Source organism: Phasianus colchicus, chromosome 7 (assembly GCF_987193195.1).
Source record: "Phasianus colchicus chromosome 7, bPhaCol1.hap1.1, whole genome shotgun sequence".
Lineage (NCBI taxonomy): Eukaryota > Metazoa > Chordata > Aves > Galliformes > Phasianidae > Phasianus > Phasianus colchicus.
In genome coordinates this window covers 22,182,354-22,199,916 of record NC_143442.1, presented here as the reverse complement: position 1 = coordinate 22,199,916, position 17,563 = coordinate 22,182,354, and the positions used below count along the sequence as shown (strand labels likewise).

General features: G+C 43.6%; 2 protein-coding genes across 2 annotated transcripts in view; both read left to right on the top strand.

Moving 5' to 3' along the window:
- LOC116234048 (titin) overlaps window positions 1-17,563 on the top strand; it is a 240,281-nt gene that overhangs the window by 39,757 nt on the left and 182,961 nt on the right. Inside the window, exons 43-46 of the mRNA XM_090144101.1 lie at window positions 14,362-14,640; window positions 15,736-16,299; window positions 16,780-17,061; window positions 17,154-17,432. Coding sequence (XP_090000227.1) covers window positions 14,362-14,640; window positions 15,736-16,299; window positions 16,780-17,061; window positions 17,154-17,432 — 1,404 coding nt within the window. The remainder of the gene's footprint in view (window positions 1-14,361; window positions 14,641-15,735; window positions 16,300-16,779; window positions 17,062-17,153; window positions 17,433-17,563) is intronic.
- On the top strand, window positions 731-7,184 carry LOC149917270 (uncharacterized). Its single transcript, XM_090144100.1, has 2 exons — window positions 731-869; window positions 1,033-7,184. Exon 2 carries the CDS (start codon window positions 1,047-1,049, stop codon window positions 7,080-7,082), a length of 6,036 nt encoding a protein of 2,011 aa, XP_090000226.1. The 5' UTR covers window positions 731-869; window positions 1,033-1,046; the 3' UTR covers window positions 7,083-7,184.

The window sequence follows — 17,563 nt, the reverse complement described above, 5'->3', positions numbered from 1 at the left end:
TATGTGTAGTGTCTGATGGGGAAAGACAGACACATTTTGAGGCATATTGGAACATGTTGCATGTTTGTTTTGATATGCAAAGGTTTATCTGCATTATAAGGTTATTTAAGTTTTAAAATGTTTAAAACTTCAAATTTATGATTTTGCAGCCATGTTTTGAAATTTTACTTCATGCTTTGCAGCTGTTCACAGCGCTTTTATTTGTTCAATTTCCTTTTGAATGCATGCAATAGTTTACTTCAGAAGGAAGCTATACAAATCTTAATCAAATTATTTTTAAGCAAGTTATCAACCTAACCACAGTCAGTTCAATGAACATTATTGAATGAATGAATTGTGCTAGAATACATTTGTTGTTCAGGGTATGTGGAAGCTATACATTTCCTTTGATTCCTTGCACTTCATTTACATACATTAATTCATCATTATACATCTCTTACCCTGGCTTGCAGATAGCATATGTGGTTCATGTTGCTTGCTTTTTTTTCCTGTGCGTAACACTGTTAGTGGCTGTATTAGTTCGAATAAACGCCTTCTCATTTCATGTTAGCTAATTACTTATGTTTTTTGTATATCTTTTCAAAATATTTTTTTCTCAATTGTTTGAACATTTAATCTACAAGCAGAGGGGTCAGAAAGGGCGTTTATTCTACTGTCTGCAAGTCAGGTAAGATTTTCTTCTTTGCCACTCAAAGACATGCAGCTTTTCCAGGCAGCAAAAACACACACAGAAGAACGTGTTGTTTTGAAATTCATTTTTGCTTGTTCAAGAAGAAATTCCCACAGTCTGAAGAAAGAACAGACAACGAACGATTTTCGTGTCAATCTTTAAAACAGAGCAAGGCATTGCGTTTATTCGAACAAATATGGTGAGTGAATTACCTTTTTTTTTCCTGGGTGTGTGATGAAATCTGTTGCATGCCCATTTTTTTTTTTTTAATTCAATTGCTTTTTTTTTCTTTTTTTTTTTTTCAATCAATGAATGGGTAGAGCGAGGCATGCTGTAACCCAGTCTCCTCCCTTCTCTTCCAGAGCGGCACAGCGAGATGAACACCGAGGGACATGGGGCAAGGGTGGTGCTGGGTTGCTCCCAGAATTGCAAACCCACCTTCATGCAGGGCCTCAAGTGTAGGTCCGTCTTGGAGGGGGACCCAGCTGTATTCCAATGCAAGCTGGTGGCATGCCCACCACCTCACATGTCATGGTTCCACAACAATCGGCCGGTCCACCAGGACTGCCGCAAGGTGATCCGCACCGAGAGCGAGGAGTACACGCACCGTGCCAGCCTGGAGGTGCAAGACGTGCAAGAGCACGATGCTGGCAGCTACAGGGTGTTTGCCATTAACAGCGAGGGCTCAGCTGAGTCCGCTGCCTCACTGCTGGTGGCGCGCAGCAGTGAGCAGCGGGACTCGGGCTTTGTAGGGAAGGTGCAGTTAGTGCAGGAGAGGTGGGAATGCTTGCTGCAGCAGCGGCAGCAAGACCGGCTGCGCGTGGTGCTCCGCTGCACTGGCTCGCCCTTTGACAAGGGCCAGGAGGCTGAGCAGCAGCTGCCAAACTTCTCAGCCCGGGGCAAGGTACGGACCATACGTTTCCAGAGACTGCCATCAGTGGAGTCTCATCGTCTGGGGATAGTACGCGGTAGGGAGCACAGCGGAAAGCTGGTGAATGCTGAGGAATTGCTGGATGAAGAAATCCGCTGGAAGCTGCAGCGGCTGCGGGAGGCAAAGAGGGCAGCGCTGAAAAAGAAGCAGGAATCCTTCCTATCCGAGGGGGGCCCTTCTGGGAAGCCCTGCCCACCTGAGGCATCTGGCAAGATGGATGGCTCGGAGCCCTTCCAGATGCAGGAGGTCGAGAAGTACAGCATGCCCAAGGTGGCAGAGAAGAGATGGAAAACACATGGTGGGCTCCTGAAGCCCTGCCCACCTCTCTTCGTCCAGGGAGTCAGGCCTCAGGAGGCTGTAGAGGGGCAGAGAGTCACTTTCTCCTGCCTCTTCCATGGCTGCCCAAAGCCAACGATCACTTGGTACAGCAACACTAATCCGGTGGGACGCATCCGGGGCACTGCAGTACACACCACAGAGTGCCGCTCTACACTAACCTTCTCACCCTTGCTCCCACAGCACAGCGGCACAGTCACCTGTGTGATTTCCAATCCTCTGGGCTCAGTTAGCACCTCTGCTGCACTCCATGTGAGGCAGCGGATGCTGGCCTACGAGGTTGTTAGGGAGCTAGAGAAAGAGGAAAGGAAGAAAAAGGAGAAGACAAAGGAAGAGGAGAAAAAAGAAGAGAAGGAGGAAGAAGGGAATAAAGAGAAGGAGAAGGAAAAGAAAAAACAAGAAAAGGAAGAGGAGGAAAAAGAGGAACAAAAAAAAGGGGAGAAAGAGGAGGGGGAAGTAAGTCTGGCCTTTACAGAAAAGCTGGAGCTGCCAAATACTTTTCCAGACTCAGACCTGCTGTCACTGCCTGTAGAAATCAAAATCACTGCCCCTACTCCAACACCGGAGCAAGACACAGAGATGAAAGAGACCATGCAGTCCTTTCCAGGCCAGGCTGCACCTGCCATAAAGCACAAGTTCAAGTTCTCATTTGATGTCAGAAACGAGCCTCCCCAAATTGTGTCAGAAGTCCCAGCACATATCCATTGCTGTGAAGGGGAAGCAGTGGTTTTGGAGTGTGGTGTGTCTGGGCAGCCTCCACCATCTGTGACCTGGTCCTGGAATGGCCAGAACCTCTCTGCCAGTGAGAGGCTGAGTTTTGAGAAATGCGAGGCTGGTACTCACCGTTTACACATCCGAGGGGTCTCTGTTTCAGATGCTGGACTGTACTGTTGTGTGGCCAAGAACGTGGCTGGAACAGCACAGTCAGCCTCTGAGCTTACAGTGCAACCTAATGCATTGAGGTCGTATAGCAAGGATGGAGACACTGAGGAACTCCCTGCCATGAACCCTGCCCTGTTTCTCAGTACACATGGGAAGGAGAAAGAGGAACAGATCACATGCTCCAAGGAGGAAGAAGGCCACCTACCCTGGTCCCTGCAGTGGTCTCCTTCACCTGGTGAGCAGGTGGGAAAGGACTTCGGGGAAAGTAGGACAGGGGAAACAATACTGCTGGATGTCAGGGAGGTTTGTGCACAGCAGAAAGTGGGTTATGCAGAAGAGTGTGTGAGGGATGCTGGTGATATTTCTAAGATGAAACAGCATAGTGAAAAAGCAGTCTCTGAGGAACATGACTTTGGAATTGATGCCACTGTCTTACACCCAAGCACATCCAGGGAAAAGTGTGAACTTGTGGCCAAGGACTCAGGCCACTTTTCAGAGGAGCTGGAGGCTGAAGGTGACAAGCTGGCACAAAACACAGACAGTCTGTCCAGGGATATTTCAAAGTCACCTCTTATAGAAATGCCTACCTCTGTGCAGTCTGCTGTGGCAAAGGAGCATGAGGATCTTCAGTTCACTACTGCTAAAACAGCACTGATGCAAGAAGAGACTGACAGCTACTTGGAGGACAGTGATGCTTCTGCTTGGGAGGCAATGGCTTCTGACATGTCTCTTGTTGACGAGCCAAGTGTGCCCCACCTACAGGACAATAGCACACTCTCAAAAGGCCCATTAGGTCTCCAAAAAGAAGAGCAGCAGGAGGAGTGGGCTAAGGAGCAAGAGAGATCAGTAGATATTGAACAGGACATTGAGGTTGATGACCATCTTCATAAGGAAGAATTGATTGATGCTGGGGAAGCTGCACGTAAAATAAATATTGATGGACAACTACTGCAAGAAAGAGAGTCTGATGTGGGCATCTACTCTTTGGATTTAATTCTTCCTCCTCCTGACATAGAAAATTCAGGTCAGGAACTTACTGAAGAAGTTGAGGTTCATCCAGACAAACATTTCAAAGAGCAGTTACTGCCATCTGAGATTGATGAGACCAGTATCATATTTGATCTGAAGAAGTTTGTGGAGCCTTTTCCAGCTGAGGAAAATATGGACACAAAGCAGGTGCCAATTCCCACAGCTTTAGAGAGTGTGGAGGTGGGAGAAGCTGAGCCCATCTCCCCTGTGCACAAATGTGAAGTGCTTGTGGAAGAGATGTCTCTGAGTGAGGTTCTGTGTCCAAGCCATGGGATGCAGCAGGAGGAAGTCAGTGCCCAGGAAGAAGTGCAGCCTACAGAAATCAGGCAGCCTCATTTGCAAATCTCTAATGGGAACCTTGGCAGTATCACATCTGGTGAAGAACAGCCTTTTGCTGAAGAAATTCACAAATCAGAGGCAAATGTTTGTTGGGATTCACCTGAGGGACAGATTCACAGTTATCTGTTGGAGTCCACTGCAGATTTCCAAAGAACAGTACAAGAAATGCATGGGTGGGAGAGTGAGGAGAGACTGGAGCCAACAGAATTCGAGAGTGACACCTTCATCAGTGACTTGAAAAAAGCTGCACAGGAGAAGAAACCACAGACCTGGCATCAGGCAGAGGAGGAAGGCAGCTCCAGGATAGAAAAGGTCTTTGAAAAAAGCATGAGTTGCTCCACTAGTGAGATAGAAAGCACAGGTTCCCCTGAGGGGAGGCTTGGGGATACCCAGAAGGAACCAAACAGAACAAAGGACTTCTCGTTTAGGAATCTCCTACTTGGTTTAACAGTGGATAATTCTGTGGCACAGACGGAACAAAAAAAGGAGTCTTGGGCCAAGAAGAGGACTTCCACTACAGAAGCCTCTGAGAACAGCCTGGATGGAGAAGAAATGTGGGAAGATGTTTCTGCAGGTACAGAGCCTGGTGCTGATCAGGTCTCAGAGCCAGAACCTGATTTATCCCTGGCCAAGTATTTAAGGTCAACAGGGATCCGGGAAGCTCCAAATATCAAAGGCACAGTTCAGAAGGAACAGCAAGAAACCATCACTTCCTTGGAAGTGGAGGAGGTTACCTTCAGCGCGGTTTATGACTATTACAAAAACCAGCAGGAGCTGACCCGGCCCTTCTCTCCTGAGTCAGAAATGTCTATAGAATTGGAGAGTGGGAGTGGAGAGGAGTCGCCTGATTCAGATCGCTTCTACACACCTCCCTCCTCAGTGGAGATCTTTGAAACTGCCTCATCAACATCCTACCACACACCACTCAGCACTCCCGAGCGCTACTCCACACCGTCTGAGGGCTCTGGGTACAGAACACCACCTGAGCGCTACTCCACACCTTCTGAGCACTACTCCACACCATCTGAGGGCTCAGAATACAGCACACCACCCGAGCGCTACTCCACACCGTCTGAGGGCTCCGGGTACAGGACACCACCTGACCGCTACTCCACACCATCTGAAGAATCAAACTACAGCATGCCACCCGAACGTTACTCCACACCCTCAGGTGGTTCAAAGCACAACACACCCTCTGAGCGCTACTTCACACCCTTTGAGGGACTTCACTCAGCATCAGGGGACATCACACCATCAGAGAACTACTGGACACCCATTGGGGAATATAAGGATGCCCTGGCAGTATTTCCCCCCTGCGAGGAAAGGTATCAGGCTCCAGAGCAGCCACCATGGGATGATGTGTTTAGGACCCCTCGTGAAGCCCGTGAGCCATCAGGCAATGAGATGCCACCTGCGTTCTTGAAGGCATTAAGCAGGAGGAGGCTGTATGAGGGCAGCACACTGAGTTTTGTGGCTGAGGTGGTGGGTGTGCCTGAGCCAGGGGTGAAGTGGTATCATAATAAATCCCTACTGGAGGCGGATAAGAGAGTGCGGGTAGAGAAGGTTGGGGACAAGTGTGTGCTGGAGATCACTAACATTCAGAAAGGTGATGAAGGACAGTACCTGTGCCATGCAGTAAACATTGTTGGGGAAGCTAAAAGCATTGCCCAGGTGGAAATTTTGCCTGAAGATGGGCGATCACTAGCACTGCCACCCCCTGTGACCCACCAGCATGTTATACAGTTTGACCTAGAGGAAAACACATCCTCACGGTCACCTTCACCACAGGAAATCCTCCTGGAAGTGGAGCTGGATGAGAATGAGGTGAAGGAGTTTGAGAAACAAGTCAAAATCATAACAAGTCCTGAGTTTAGCCCGGATAAGAAGAGCATGGTTGTCTCTCTGGATGTGCTTCCACTTGCCCTGCTGGAACAGGTTTCAGGCTTCGGCTCAGAGGAGAATGAGGATGTGAAAATTGATTTCCAAGTGACCGAAATGCCTCCCCGCTTTGCTGTGCCCTTTACAGATGTGAAAGTTACAGAAGGCTCAGAGGCGGTCTTTGAGTGTGCGGTAACAGGGACACCTGTCCCAGTGGTGCAGTGGTTCAGAGGTGACACCTGTGTGACACCTGTTGCAGGAAAGTACGTGGTAAGTCAGAAAGAAGGACTTCACAGCCTGAAGGTCCTTAACGTAGGTCCTTCTGATAGTGGCTGGTATCGTTGTCGGGCAGTCAATAGGCTGGGAGAAGCAGTGTGTAAAGGCTCTGTCATAGTCACAGGGAGTGACTTGCAGGGAGCAAGTGCTATGGCAAGCAGTGAGACAGACGTGGGCAGTGAACCAGAGAGGCCTGAAAAGTGTGACTTGCTTTTAAGTAAGGCTGAGACCTCGGAAAAATGGTCAGAAGTGGAGGTAGAGTGTGAGTTTAAGCCACACGCTGAGGACTCAGGGAAACTGGTACAGCTGCCTGAGATGACTGAACAAGCGCATGAAGTGGAAGGGGAGAAGAGTGTCAGCATTAATTGTGACATGTCCAGAGAGCCATCCCAAGAGGAAGAGGTTGAGTCTAGGGTGGAGGAAACAGAGAGCTGCAGCTTTGAGTTCCAGGTTGCAGAAGTTCCTCCCAAATTTCTGAGGCTCATTTCTGATTACAGTACATTTGTTGGTGCATCAGCATGTTTCCAGTGTCTCGTAACTGGCTCCCCTCACCCGAGTGTCCACTGGTACAAGGATGGGATGTTGTTGGAAGGGGACAGGTACTATATGCAAGAAGAGGAGGGTGGTTCTCATAGCCTTACTATTGACAATTTGGTGCAAAGTGATAGTGGGCTGTACAAATGTATAGCCATTAACAGGGTAGGAACTGCTGAGACTTGTGCGTTGTTAACATTGTACTGAATTTCCATGACTTATTTCAGAGTCTCTTTTGAAACACTAAATGTTTTATGCTGTTACTCACTGCAGGTAAAAATGCAACAATAATTTTAGGGGCATTGTTTTTCATCTCTTTAGGGATGAAGTTCACCCCATGTGGGCATATTTCTGTCTCACTTAAACTTGCTTTTGTTGAGGAATTTAAGTGAGATTTACAGTGTGGATAAGCTTGTGTATACTTTCCGAACTGAAGTATATTTCAGACTCCTCCCAAGCTCCTTATTCATTCTTGTAAAGATATTTCAATTAACATTCATTTATGCAGGAATCGTTTGTTTTGTATAGTGTATATAGCCCTGTGTCTGTACTAGTGCTATTGTTTTTGTAATTCATAGGCTAGAAATCACCTAAAAATGTAGAAATTGCCTTTTTCTTGTAGACTAATGGTATACAATACTAACTTTGGCCTGCTTCTTAGTTTGGAAATAGTTCCATGAAATAACAACTTAAGCTGATATTCCCCTTTCTCACAATGTTGTGTCAGACAATGTGAGTCTAATTCAAATCCTGTTTACAGTCTCTATCATTGCAAAACTATTATTACCATGAACCTCACTCTACTGACTTTGTTGTATCTGATTTTTTTTTAATTATATCAATTGAATTATTCTGTAGCAAAGCAAATTAATACAGTGGGAAGAGAAAGCTTTGCTTTAGTAGGGACTGGACAGGATTTTTACTCTATTACCAAGTAATAAACATAAAAATCTATTTTGTACTGTATCTTTAAAAGTTAAAGAGAAAGGAAAGGGAGCATAATAAATCAATTATGTAACTGTAAATTCATTAATATAATTTTTTGTTGTCCCCATATTCCAGTATCACTCACAGAATATATATAGTATTAAAATGCAAATTTTATTTGCAGTATTCTTGTTATGCATTAGAAATGAATACAGATTCCTTTTTTAAAAAACAATTATTAGTAACAGTTAAGTGTGCTGTGTTTCAAGATGACCAGAAATAAATAGAATGTATTCAGTTATCTTTGGCATTTTCTCAGCAGAAGAGATTTTTACATTATTGTTCTCAGTGTGAATATATATTTTTGTATTTAAACTAATACTAATATTTAGGAAGAGGAGTCAGCAGTAGTTCATATAGTTAAATCAGAACTAAATTATTCTTAGATCAACAGTGCTAAACTGAATGAGCGAGTACGTTAAAAGTATAAAAGTTATTAATTAATATTTAGCAGAATTTAAATAATGCAAATGCATGTGCCAGCTTTACAGGTGCCTATATGCCAGCGTGGAAACAGAAGTTTAAGAACCCTTACCACAAATTATTTTTACTTTAATTTTGTGAAAAATCAGATTATTTACAGATTACTGTCAGTTGCCTTGCAAATTGCTTTAAGGAGCATGACGATTTTAAGTGTGAGAGAATAATTCCTGTAGTATATTCAGTAATGGTCATGCTTGTTCTTATTTCTGAGTTCTATGTGTTCTCACACTGAGGTCAATATGCCTCAAAACCTCAATAATCTTTAAAACTATTCGATCACTTATAGTAATTTTTGATCAAAAGATTCATTTTGCCCAGTTGTGCTGCCCAGTATAAACGTAACTTGCAGGAGTGGCTAGTTCTAATGACCCAGCATGTGGAGAAAATGACTAGAGTGATAAGGCTAGTATCATTGTGTCACTTAATTTTCTTCCCAGTCATGACCCTGTAATAAATATTTAAGTATGTTGTTAGTAGGCGGAGACAATTGTAATTTCTCATAGATAATGGTGGTAGGAAAGAGACGTGAGAGTGTCTGACCCAACATTGTGATGGTGTTAATTGTTTCATGATGTGTCTTTATCCATTCCTTGCTCAGATTATTAGGCAGCAGAGGTCCCTAGGGAAAGTGGTTTGAATTGTTCTGTTGTATGTCAGCTGTGACATGAAGGGTCTTTCAGGTCCAGAGCCAATGAGGTCAGAGAGCCTTTGGTTAGGTCCTAAGTGATTGTGAACTGTGTTTAATTTGCACATTCATGAACTGAAATTTTTTAGTAGAAAATGATCCTGCTTCAAAATCTTGTACCCAAACAGGTCCCAGTTTGTGTCCACATCTGAGACATAAGGCCGGGCATGTTTATATCTACTTGTGCAGTACTGTTTGTGATTTATGTTTAAAGGACTTGTTTTAAGTTTCATAAATTGGCCAGGAGCACTATGGTGTGCTTATGAAGATCCAATCAGTGCTACAACAGTAGAAATCTGAAAAAATTTTAGTTTGAGAAAGCTTCCTCTGGGGCATTTGGTATAGCCTTGGGCCATGTTTGAGCACCTCTCCTCAGAATCTTGTACTTTCATAGGAATTTTTTAAAAAATCATAAATTTATTGTTAGATTTAAGCTCTTCATTTTCACAAACCATGTACCTTAAAAAAAAAAAAGATGGATTACATATGTTTGTCATCAGTGTGTATTGTACATTAACATGTATGGTTAATTTGTGAAATAAATATGTAAACTATTTAAGTCCATTGCTTCCTGTATTTTATTCATTTCAGAGACAGCCACAATATGAAAAAAAAAAAAAAAAAATTGGTATATTTTTTCTGGCATAAATATACAGGAACAAAACCAAAATGCATTAACTTTTTCTTCATTCCTGTATATAAAGCCTTCTCATGTGTGTTATTATAATTTATCTTCTGCAATTTTTATATTTTCTCATGGGTCCAGGTCAGCTGTCCATCTTCAAATTTAGTAGTGCACTGAATTTTTGAGGAAGCTGTCCTACAGGTTTAACAAGGCTGTTGGATTCTACTAAGGGACTGGTGTGATTTCTTTTTCACCTAGGCATCTCTTCTCTGCAGGTAGTCACCATGCATAGTGCTATGTCATGTATACTCTGGCATTTGTGGAAAGGTTAATAATTGCTAGAACCAATGTGAAAGAATTGGCTATGGCATATTCTGTTCTTCTTCATAGTTGTTATTTGAGTACAGCAAAAATTATTATTTCACAATAAATTTTGGAATTTAAGATGCTGTAATTGAGAAGTTATCAAGTTTCATCATTAGAATAATTGGAGATATTTATCTATTCTTCTTTCATTCTTTTTTAACAACTTCAATGTCCATCCAACATCAAATACCATGGGCAACAACTGAGCTAATTTGTCTCTGGGTGGACAACAGTATTTGATTTCTAAAGATTTTCTTTTGTGTTGTGCTTTTCTTGGATATCTTGTTCCATTCCCAGAAACCTCAGAATTCACTGATGCTTCTGCTGTCAAGAATGTGAGGACATGTCTGTTTCCTCACATTTTAAACCACCATTAGAACTAAGTGGTCCATCACATAAAGGTCTAAATTCATAACAGCAAGAAGAAAAAATGAAGTGCTCTGTCTTATGTTTTTTCTGGTATTATAAGAGTTTTAATATGCAGAGTTGTGCCACTTAAAAGCAGAAAGTCAAATAAATGACAGTAAAGCAAGAATGCAAACTCATGATTTTACTAATAACAGTGTTTAAACTTAAAGATTCTTTTGATAAAAACAGGAGAATTCTTGTGAGGGAGCAGAAATATCTTGTGTTACATGCAAGAGTTGAAAGAGACTAAGTAACTATACCAGAAGAAAAGCTGGCGTGCTGAAAACTTATATTTTTTCCAGCTTGGAATCTGACATTCTGCTTTTTCTTGGTATTTTGAATTAATCAGGGCCTTAGCACTGCTGTTCTATTTATTTGTATGCGTGTGCATATAAATATGGCACATACCACTATATTTGTGAAATGTGCCACTGTTGCTTGACTGTTATTTTCAGTGTTCACTAAGTCATCCATGAGATTAAGTCTAACCCATACTGTGATGTCATGTTTAATGAGAATCCCATGTTAATCTATATGGCAAGTTCTTAATTAACCTGACCGCACAGCATGGGTTGCTATGTATGGTAAGTATCTGATAGAAGGAGAACCTTGTGTACCTGCTGTACAGTAGTAAGAAACACTCCAGATATACAAAAATAGTTGCACTAACAGAGCTGTACTTTACTCTTAGCTGCTTATTGCTGTTTTCAAGTGTTTATTTAAACATTCTAGTAAAACTAAACTTTTTTTTTTCCATACAGACATCTCTAGTTCTCTTACTGTGTCTTCTGAGGAAGGAAGAAGTGAAGGCTACAGCAGCAGCCTTCAGTTGCCTGATAGAGAAAAAACACTTGAATTTGAGTCTGAAAAACCAGTTTATTCCAGTCAAAGCAAGCAGAAAATGGAGGAAGGGGGCAGTGCGCCTGTCTTCCTCAGAGAGGTCTCAGATGTTGAAGTCTGGCAGGGAGATGTAGCTAGGCTGTCTGTTACTATTGCTGGAAGCCCCACACCCAAAATCCAGTGGTTTTTCAATGGTGTGAAGCTAACTCCCTCTACAGATCGTAAATTAGTGTTTGCTGGAAATGATCACAGCCTCATCCTCCCCTATGCAGGCATGCAGGATGAGGGCAAGTACACGTGCACAGCCAGCAATGTGCATGGTGAGGCCACGTGCAATGCCCACCTCCACGTGCAGCAGCGGACACAAGGGGCCCCTTGCTTTGCTAGGGTACCGGACAGTGTGCAGTGTGCACCAGGTTTTACTGCTGTCTTTGAGTACACTGTGGCTGGGGAGCCATGCCCTGATGTGGAGTGGTTCAAGGGGAACGAGAAACTTTTCTTGGATGCGCGTTCTGTTGTGGCTCACCATTCTGATGGCTCGGGCTCCCTGACAGTGCAGGAGTGCACTGAGGAGGACACTGGGCTGTACATCTGCAGGGCAGTGAACGCACTGGGTGAGGCTGCATGCTCTGCTGAGCTTCTCGTGCTGCCTGAGGAGCATTTTGTGTGCAAGCAGAGTCCAGCCTTGCAGCAATCCATGGTGACAGAGGACCAAAGTCCTACCTCCTATGAGGAGGCCAGCGAGCTTCCCACTGCAGAAAGAGCACTTAGCCTTGAGGCCATGAGGGAACCTCAGGCCCTCCTCCATCTCCAGATGAGCCAGATGGAGCACATGCTGCCCAAGGAGGGCATATTACCTAGCCTGCCACCAACCTGCATTGCTGTGCAGGGTGTTGAAGAGATGCTGACCCAGGCAGCCACAACACAGGAGAACAACAAGCTTCTGGCAGAGCTGGTGCAGACTCTCCCTGATGGCCCCCAAAGTGTTTCACCTGAAGTGGCAACTGAAACACTGCTGCCAGGCTGCCTTGGAACTGTGGCTGCACAGATGCTCTTGCCCAAAGAGCACGACATCCCGGAGGAGTTAGAAGAGATGGCTGCTCTGAAGACAGAAGTTTCCCAAGCCCTTCAACAGGTATCAAGCACCACTGAGAGCTGTGTCATGTATGGTGACCACTTTCAAGTCATAGAGGGCTTCCAGGCAATGCAAGGTGAGCTAAAGCCTGAACCCAGATTTCCCTCTGAATTGGTCTGCACAGGGGGTTACGCTGTCCCCCTGGAGAACATTTCTGCCCTGGAAGCAGCAGCAGAAGATTTTGCTGCAAGAATCCATGAGGGACAGGCTGTGAGATTTCCCTTACTACTAGAAGAAAACCAGCCTTTGGAGGAAGAACATGTCGTCAAACTTGCCAGCCCACTTAAGCAGTATCCAAAGGTAGGAAGACAGCCCCGTGAAATGATGTATGCTAGCCAGCTCCAGACAAGCCAAGCCTTTACCAAAGAAAGCCAGCTCACTTATCAGGTTCCCAAGAGCTGTCACCTAGATATAAAGTCCCAAATCAGAGATGCACTGAAAGCTGCGGTGGTAAGTGAGCAAAACCTCTTGTTTTCAGAATGGTTGGCTGATAAAGAAAGCATTGAAGTACAGACATTAAAAATTACCAAGGAACATAAATACGCCTTGTGCACCTATGTTGTGACCACAGGAGGACTCAATCCCATAGAAATTCCAATCTCTCTTGCAGAAGTCAACATTGAGACAGCTGACCAGAAAAAAGTATTAAAGGAGGCTTTCTGTTCTCTTATTTATGAAGAAAAGCACCTCTTGACAGATGAAAAACCCAAAGCATTGCCAAGCCCTCCCCACTCACTTAACTCAGGAAAATCCATTGATGAAACTTCTGAACTGGAGCCCCAGCAGGCTGAGAGAACTACAGAGGCAGAAATACCCTTGGAACAGCCTTTGTCTGCTGAAGTAGTCAACATTCTGATGGAACATGGCCAAATCAAGGATGTGGGGGCAGCAGCAGCTACTGCTGATGTAGCCCCTGCAGGCATTCCTGTTGAGAAATCCACAGAAATACTGAAAAGGAAGGAGAAAAGGGAAGAAATACATGAGGAAGAGTGCAGAGAGGGTCTGGAAACTAAAGGTGTGAATCTAGAGGATGAGCTGAGTAAAGAGAATTACCCTATCATACATAGCAAGCTGGTCAACACTATAGTAGAGGAAGGGGAGAGCATCGCTCTAGTGTGTGTCATAACAAATGTCAGAGAGGTGAATTGGTACTTTGACGGTAAACTGGTGTCTTCAGGCAACAAATTCAAGTGTTTGCAAGATCAAGACACATACAAACTAGTGATCAGCCAAGTGTGTGGGGAGATCCACCAAGGAGAGTACACTTGTGAGGCTCTGAATCAAGGTGGAAAAAGAGCAACAACAGCAAAGCTCACAGTTGTTAAAAGAGGTTGGATTATGGGGATAAAAGACCACCTTTCTAATACACTGCTCTGCTAAGGAAATTGCCCTGTTATGTATCTGTATCTTTGGATACAGATATAATACTAATACAATCACAGCACTAATCAGAGGGTCTCATTTCTCTCTTTACTTATGATCTTCTTTTACCACATTGTAGTCTCTCACTTTCACAATATACAGCCAAGATCAGGATGAACTGCACTGAAGTCCTGAGCACTTCATTCCACGGTCACCCTGGAAGTGAATCTGCTCTTACACTTCATCACTACTGCATCCAATCTTCAGATCGTTGCCCTGTTTTGGCACAATTTCTTATTCACATTGTCATTTTGCATGGCTCCAAGATAGCGTGGTATATGTTTGAATTGCATTATTACTACATGTTGCTATTGCACATCACTTTTCTGGTTTCACCACTGTGTTTCCTGATGTCATTCTGCACCATTGCAATCTGTCCACTGAACCTTGTACTACTTTCATTTCTTACAGATGTTTTTTTCCTTTACATCTTATATGGATTGCAAGATCACGTTTTGTTTCGTTTAGTGCCTTCACTTACTTTCCATAATTATAGTGGGCATGGCTTTGAATTAATCTCTGCTTCTGATTTCAGTTGCACCAATCCTGAGAAGAAGGCTTGAACCTCTGGAAGTGGCCGTAAACCACATGGCCAAGTTTACCTGTGAAGTAGAAACTACTCCTAATGTCAAGTTCCAGTGGTACAGAGCTGGCCGAGAGATCTATGATGGAGACAAATACACAATTCGCTCCTCCAACTACCTTTCCACGCTGGAGATCCCAAGGCCTCAGGTTGTTGACTGTGGAGAGTATAGCTGTAAGGCTTCCAACCAGCATGGCAGCGTAAGCTCTACAGCCTTTTTAACAGTAACTGGTAAGTACAGAGTCCCAAGCACTTATTTAAGATATTGTATGGAAAAATCTTGCTATCTTGAAATGGCTATCCTGGTATACTCAAACATTTATGGTAGGGCTCTTGATTGCTACTGTTATGTGTAATCCCTACGTAATTTTGACAAGTAAAAGTAAAGAGAAGTAATGATTTTCAAAAATGCTGCTTTTAGATGCTTTCTGTACCTAGAAAAGAGAACCAGTGTGAAGTTTCAGGAGGGAATACAAAGGGGGAAAAGAGTGGGAGGAACTACCTTGTCAATAGAATGGGATTGCTTTGTGATAACATTCTTGAAGGTTTATTTCAATTGCAGACAATGAGCAAATGTATGATTTTAAATCTGACTTCTTTGGTGTAGTTGGCAGTGTGATTATCTTTGTATCTTACATTTATCCTGCAGCCATACTTGTGAGGCAGATTATGCAGCTGCACTTACCTGAACGTGCAGGTGCCGTTGCCAAGGGGAACTCTGTGTGATGGGGGCTAGGTCCTCTTAAACAAACAAAAGACAGTTCAAAGGTGTTACAATTTGCAAAAGTATTCTTTTTTTTTTTTTAATCTATTGATAACTCTGCAATTGTCTTCTCTCTCGTCTTTTTTTTTTTTTTTTTTTTTTTTAAACATCTTGCGGGCTTTTTTGGTTATCTTTTATCTTTTTTACTCTGACTTTTTGTGGGAAGAGTCTATTTGATCTTTGCTAAGGGCCAGATGCTAGAGCCTAAAGAAGCATGTGCAAACTGTGAAACATAAGAAAACTTGACTATCTTGAGGGAATCATGTGCAAATGTGTCATTTTTAGGAAAGGAATTACTGGGTTTCAGTTTTATTCCCTTTAGTTTGTAGATTGCTCCAGAGCTAAAATGCCTTTAAGCTCTGGAGCATTATGTAGATCCAAGTACAAAACCAAAAGCTTAAATTCATGATCTTTAATACCTCTTATCTCCTTCGCAACTGACTTCTTTTGTTTAAGAGTAACTTGTGACAGGCTGCCTTTTCTGTTCTCTGTCCCTGGCAAATGAGGAGACAGCATAATCTGTTCCCCGCCTCTGCATAACAATGAACCCCTTTATTTTGCAGAAGCACTTCCGCCAACGTTTCTTACCAGACCCGAATCTATCACCACTTTTGTGGGCAAAAGCGCCAAGTTCCTGTGTACCGTTTCGGGCACCCCAGTCATTGACGTCGCCTGGCAGAAAGACGGCACAACCATTTCATCTTCGGACCACTACAAGATCTCCAAAGCGGAAAACAAGCACGTGTTAGAAATTTCCCTTCTCACCACCAGTGACAGGGGGATTTACACCTGCAAAGCTTCTAATAAGTTTGGGGCTGACGTTTGCCAGGCTGAAATGGTTATTATAGACAAGCCTCACTTTATTAAAGTTTTGCAATCTGTGCAGTCAGCAGTCAATAAAAAGATACGTCTTGAATGCCAGGTAGATGAAGATAGGAAAGTAAGAGTAGAGTGGACAAAAGATGGAAACAAAATTCCCCCAGGCAAAGATTATAAAATTTTCTTTGAAGACAAAATAGCCTCACTTGAGATTCCTCTGGCTAAACTCAAGGATTCGGGCCATTATGTATGCACCGTCTCAAATGAGGCAGGAAGCAGCTCCTCTTCTGCCAGTGTCACAGTCAGAGGTAAGATAGTCTTAGGTCCCACTTACCTTTCTCCAGGTCCCGCTTTCTTTTTTAGCAGGCAAATTCTTTCCTGAGGTGAAATAACGCTGTGAACTCACCTCGGACCTGTCGTCAGCTCTACTCACCTCTTGCTTTTTTCCCCAGCTGCCTTCCAATGCACTGTGCGTTGCTTCAATATTTCTTTTGTTAACCACATCCAAGAGTTGCTCCTGCATGTGGGAGAGAGGCGGAGGGGGGAGGGCAAGAGAGACCACGAGAACTGCAGCTCAGCACTTGTTGTGCTGATCTTTTTCTAAAGTTACGTTTTGTTCTGGTGCTAGGAACCAGTCTTTGTATTTCAGGCTTCTTTTATTTTCTTTCCCCTTCTCTCCCCACCCCGTTTTTTCCCCCTTCCTTCCCCCTCCTTCTCTCCTCTCTTCTCCCATCCCTTCCCTTCCTCTTCCCTTCCTCTTTTTTTTATTTTTTACTTCCTATTTTTAGAACCACCATCCTTTGTGAAGAAGGTCGATCCATCTTATTTACTGACCCCGGGTGACTCTGCACGGCTTCAATGTAAAATCAAAGGTTCTCCTGAAATCCAGGTTTCTTGGTTCAAGGACAATAAGAAAATCCTTGAAAGCAACACACACAAGATGTCTTTCGTCAATTTTGTGGCTGTGTTAGACATCTCGGAGATGAAGGTTGATGACACTGGAAGCTACTCATGTGAAGCTGTAAATGAGGTTGGAAGCGACAGCTGCACCACAGAAGTAGTTGTCAAAGGTCTGTTCTTCACGCAGCTGATAGTCACACTTGAGAACAATCTTTCTTTTATTTTGGCATTGGCAATTAATAATTTCTTGCTACTTTTATAGAACCTCCATCTTTTGTCCGAACACTTGAACCAGCAGAGGTAGTGAAGGGAACAAACACCGTTCTTCAGTGTGAGATTGCTGGCACCGGACCATTTGAGATTAGCTGGTACAAAGACAAGAAACAGATCCGCAGTAGTAAAAAATACAGGTTGACCTCTCAGAAAGCGGTTATTTCTCTGGAGGTGTCGTCTTTCAATAGTGCGGATGTTGGTGAATACGAGTGCGTGATAGCTAATGAAGTTGGAAAGTGCATATGCAGTGCAACATATGTCTTGAAAGGTCAGTGGGAGAGAGAACACTCCGCTCACTGCAGGGAACCTCTTATTTCTTAAAATATCTTGTCTTTGGATTTCTGCGGGTGGGTGGAGAGGGGGGGTATCTTCTCTTAAAATTCTGTGCATATCTTAACT

What these genes read in the sequence shown, in the direction of transcription:
- LOC149917270 (XM_090144100.1), top strand. Translation starts at nt 1,047, where the DNA reads ATGAACACCGAGGGACATGGGGCAAGGGTGGTGCTGGGTTGCTCCCAG.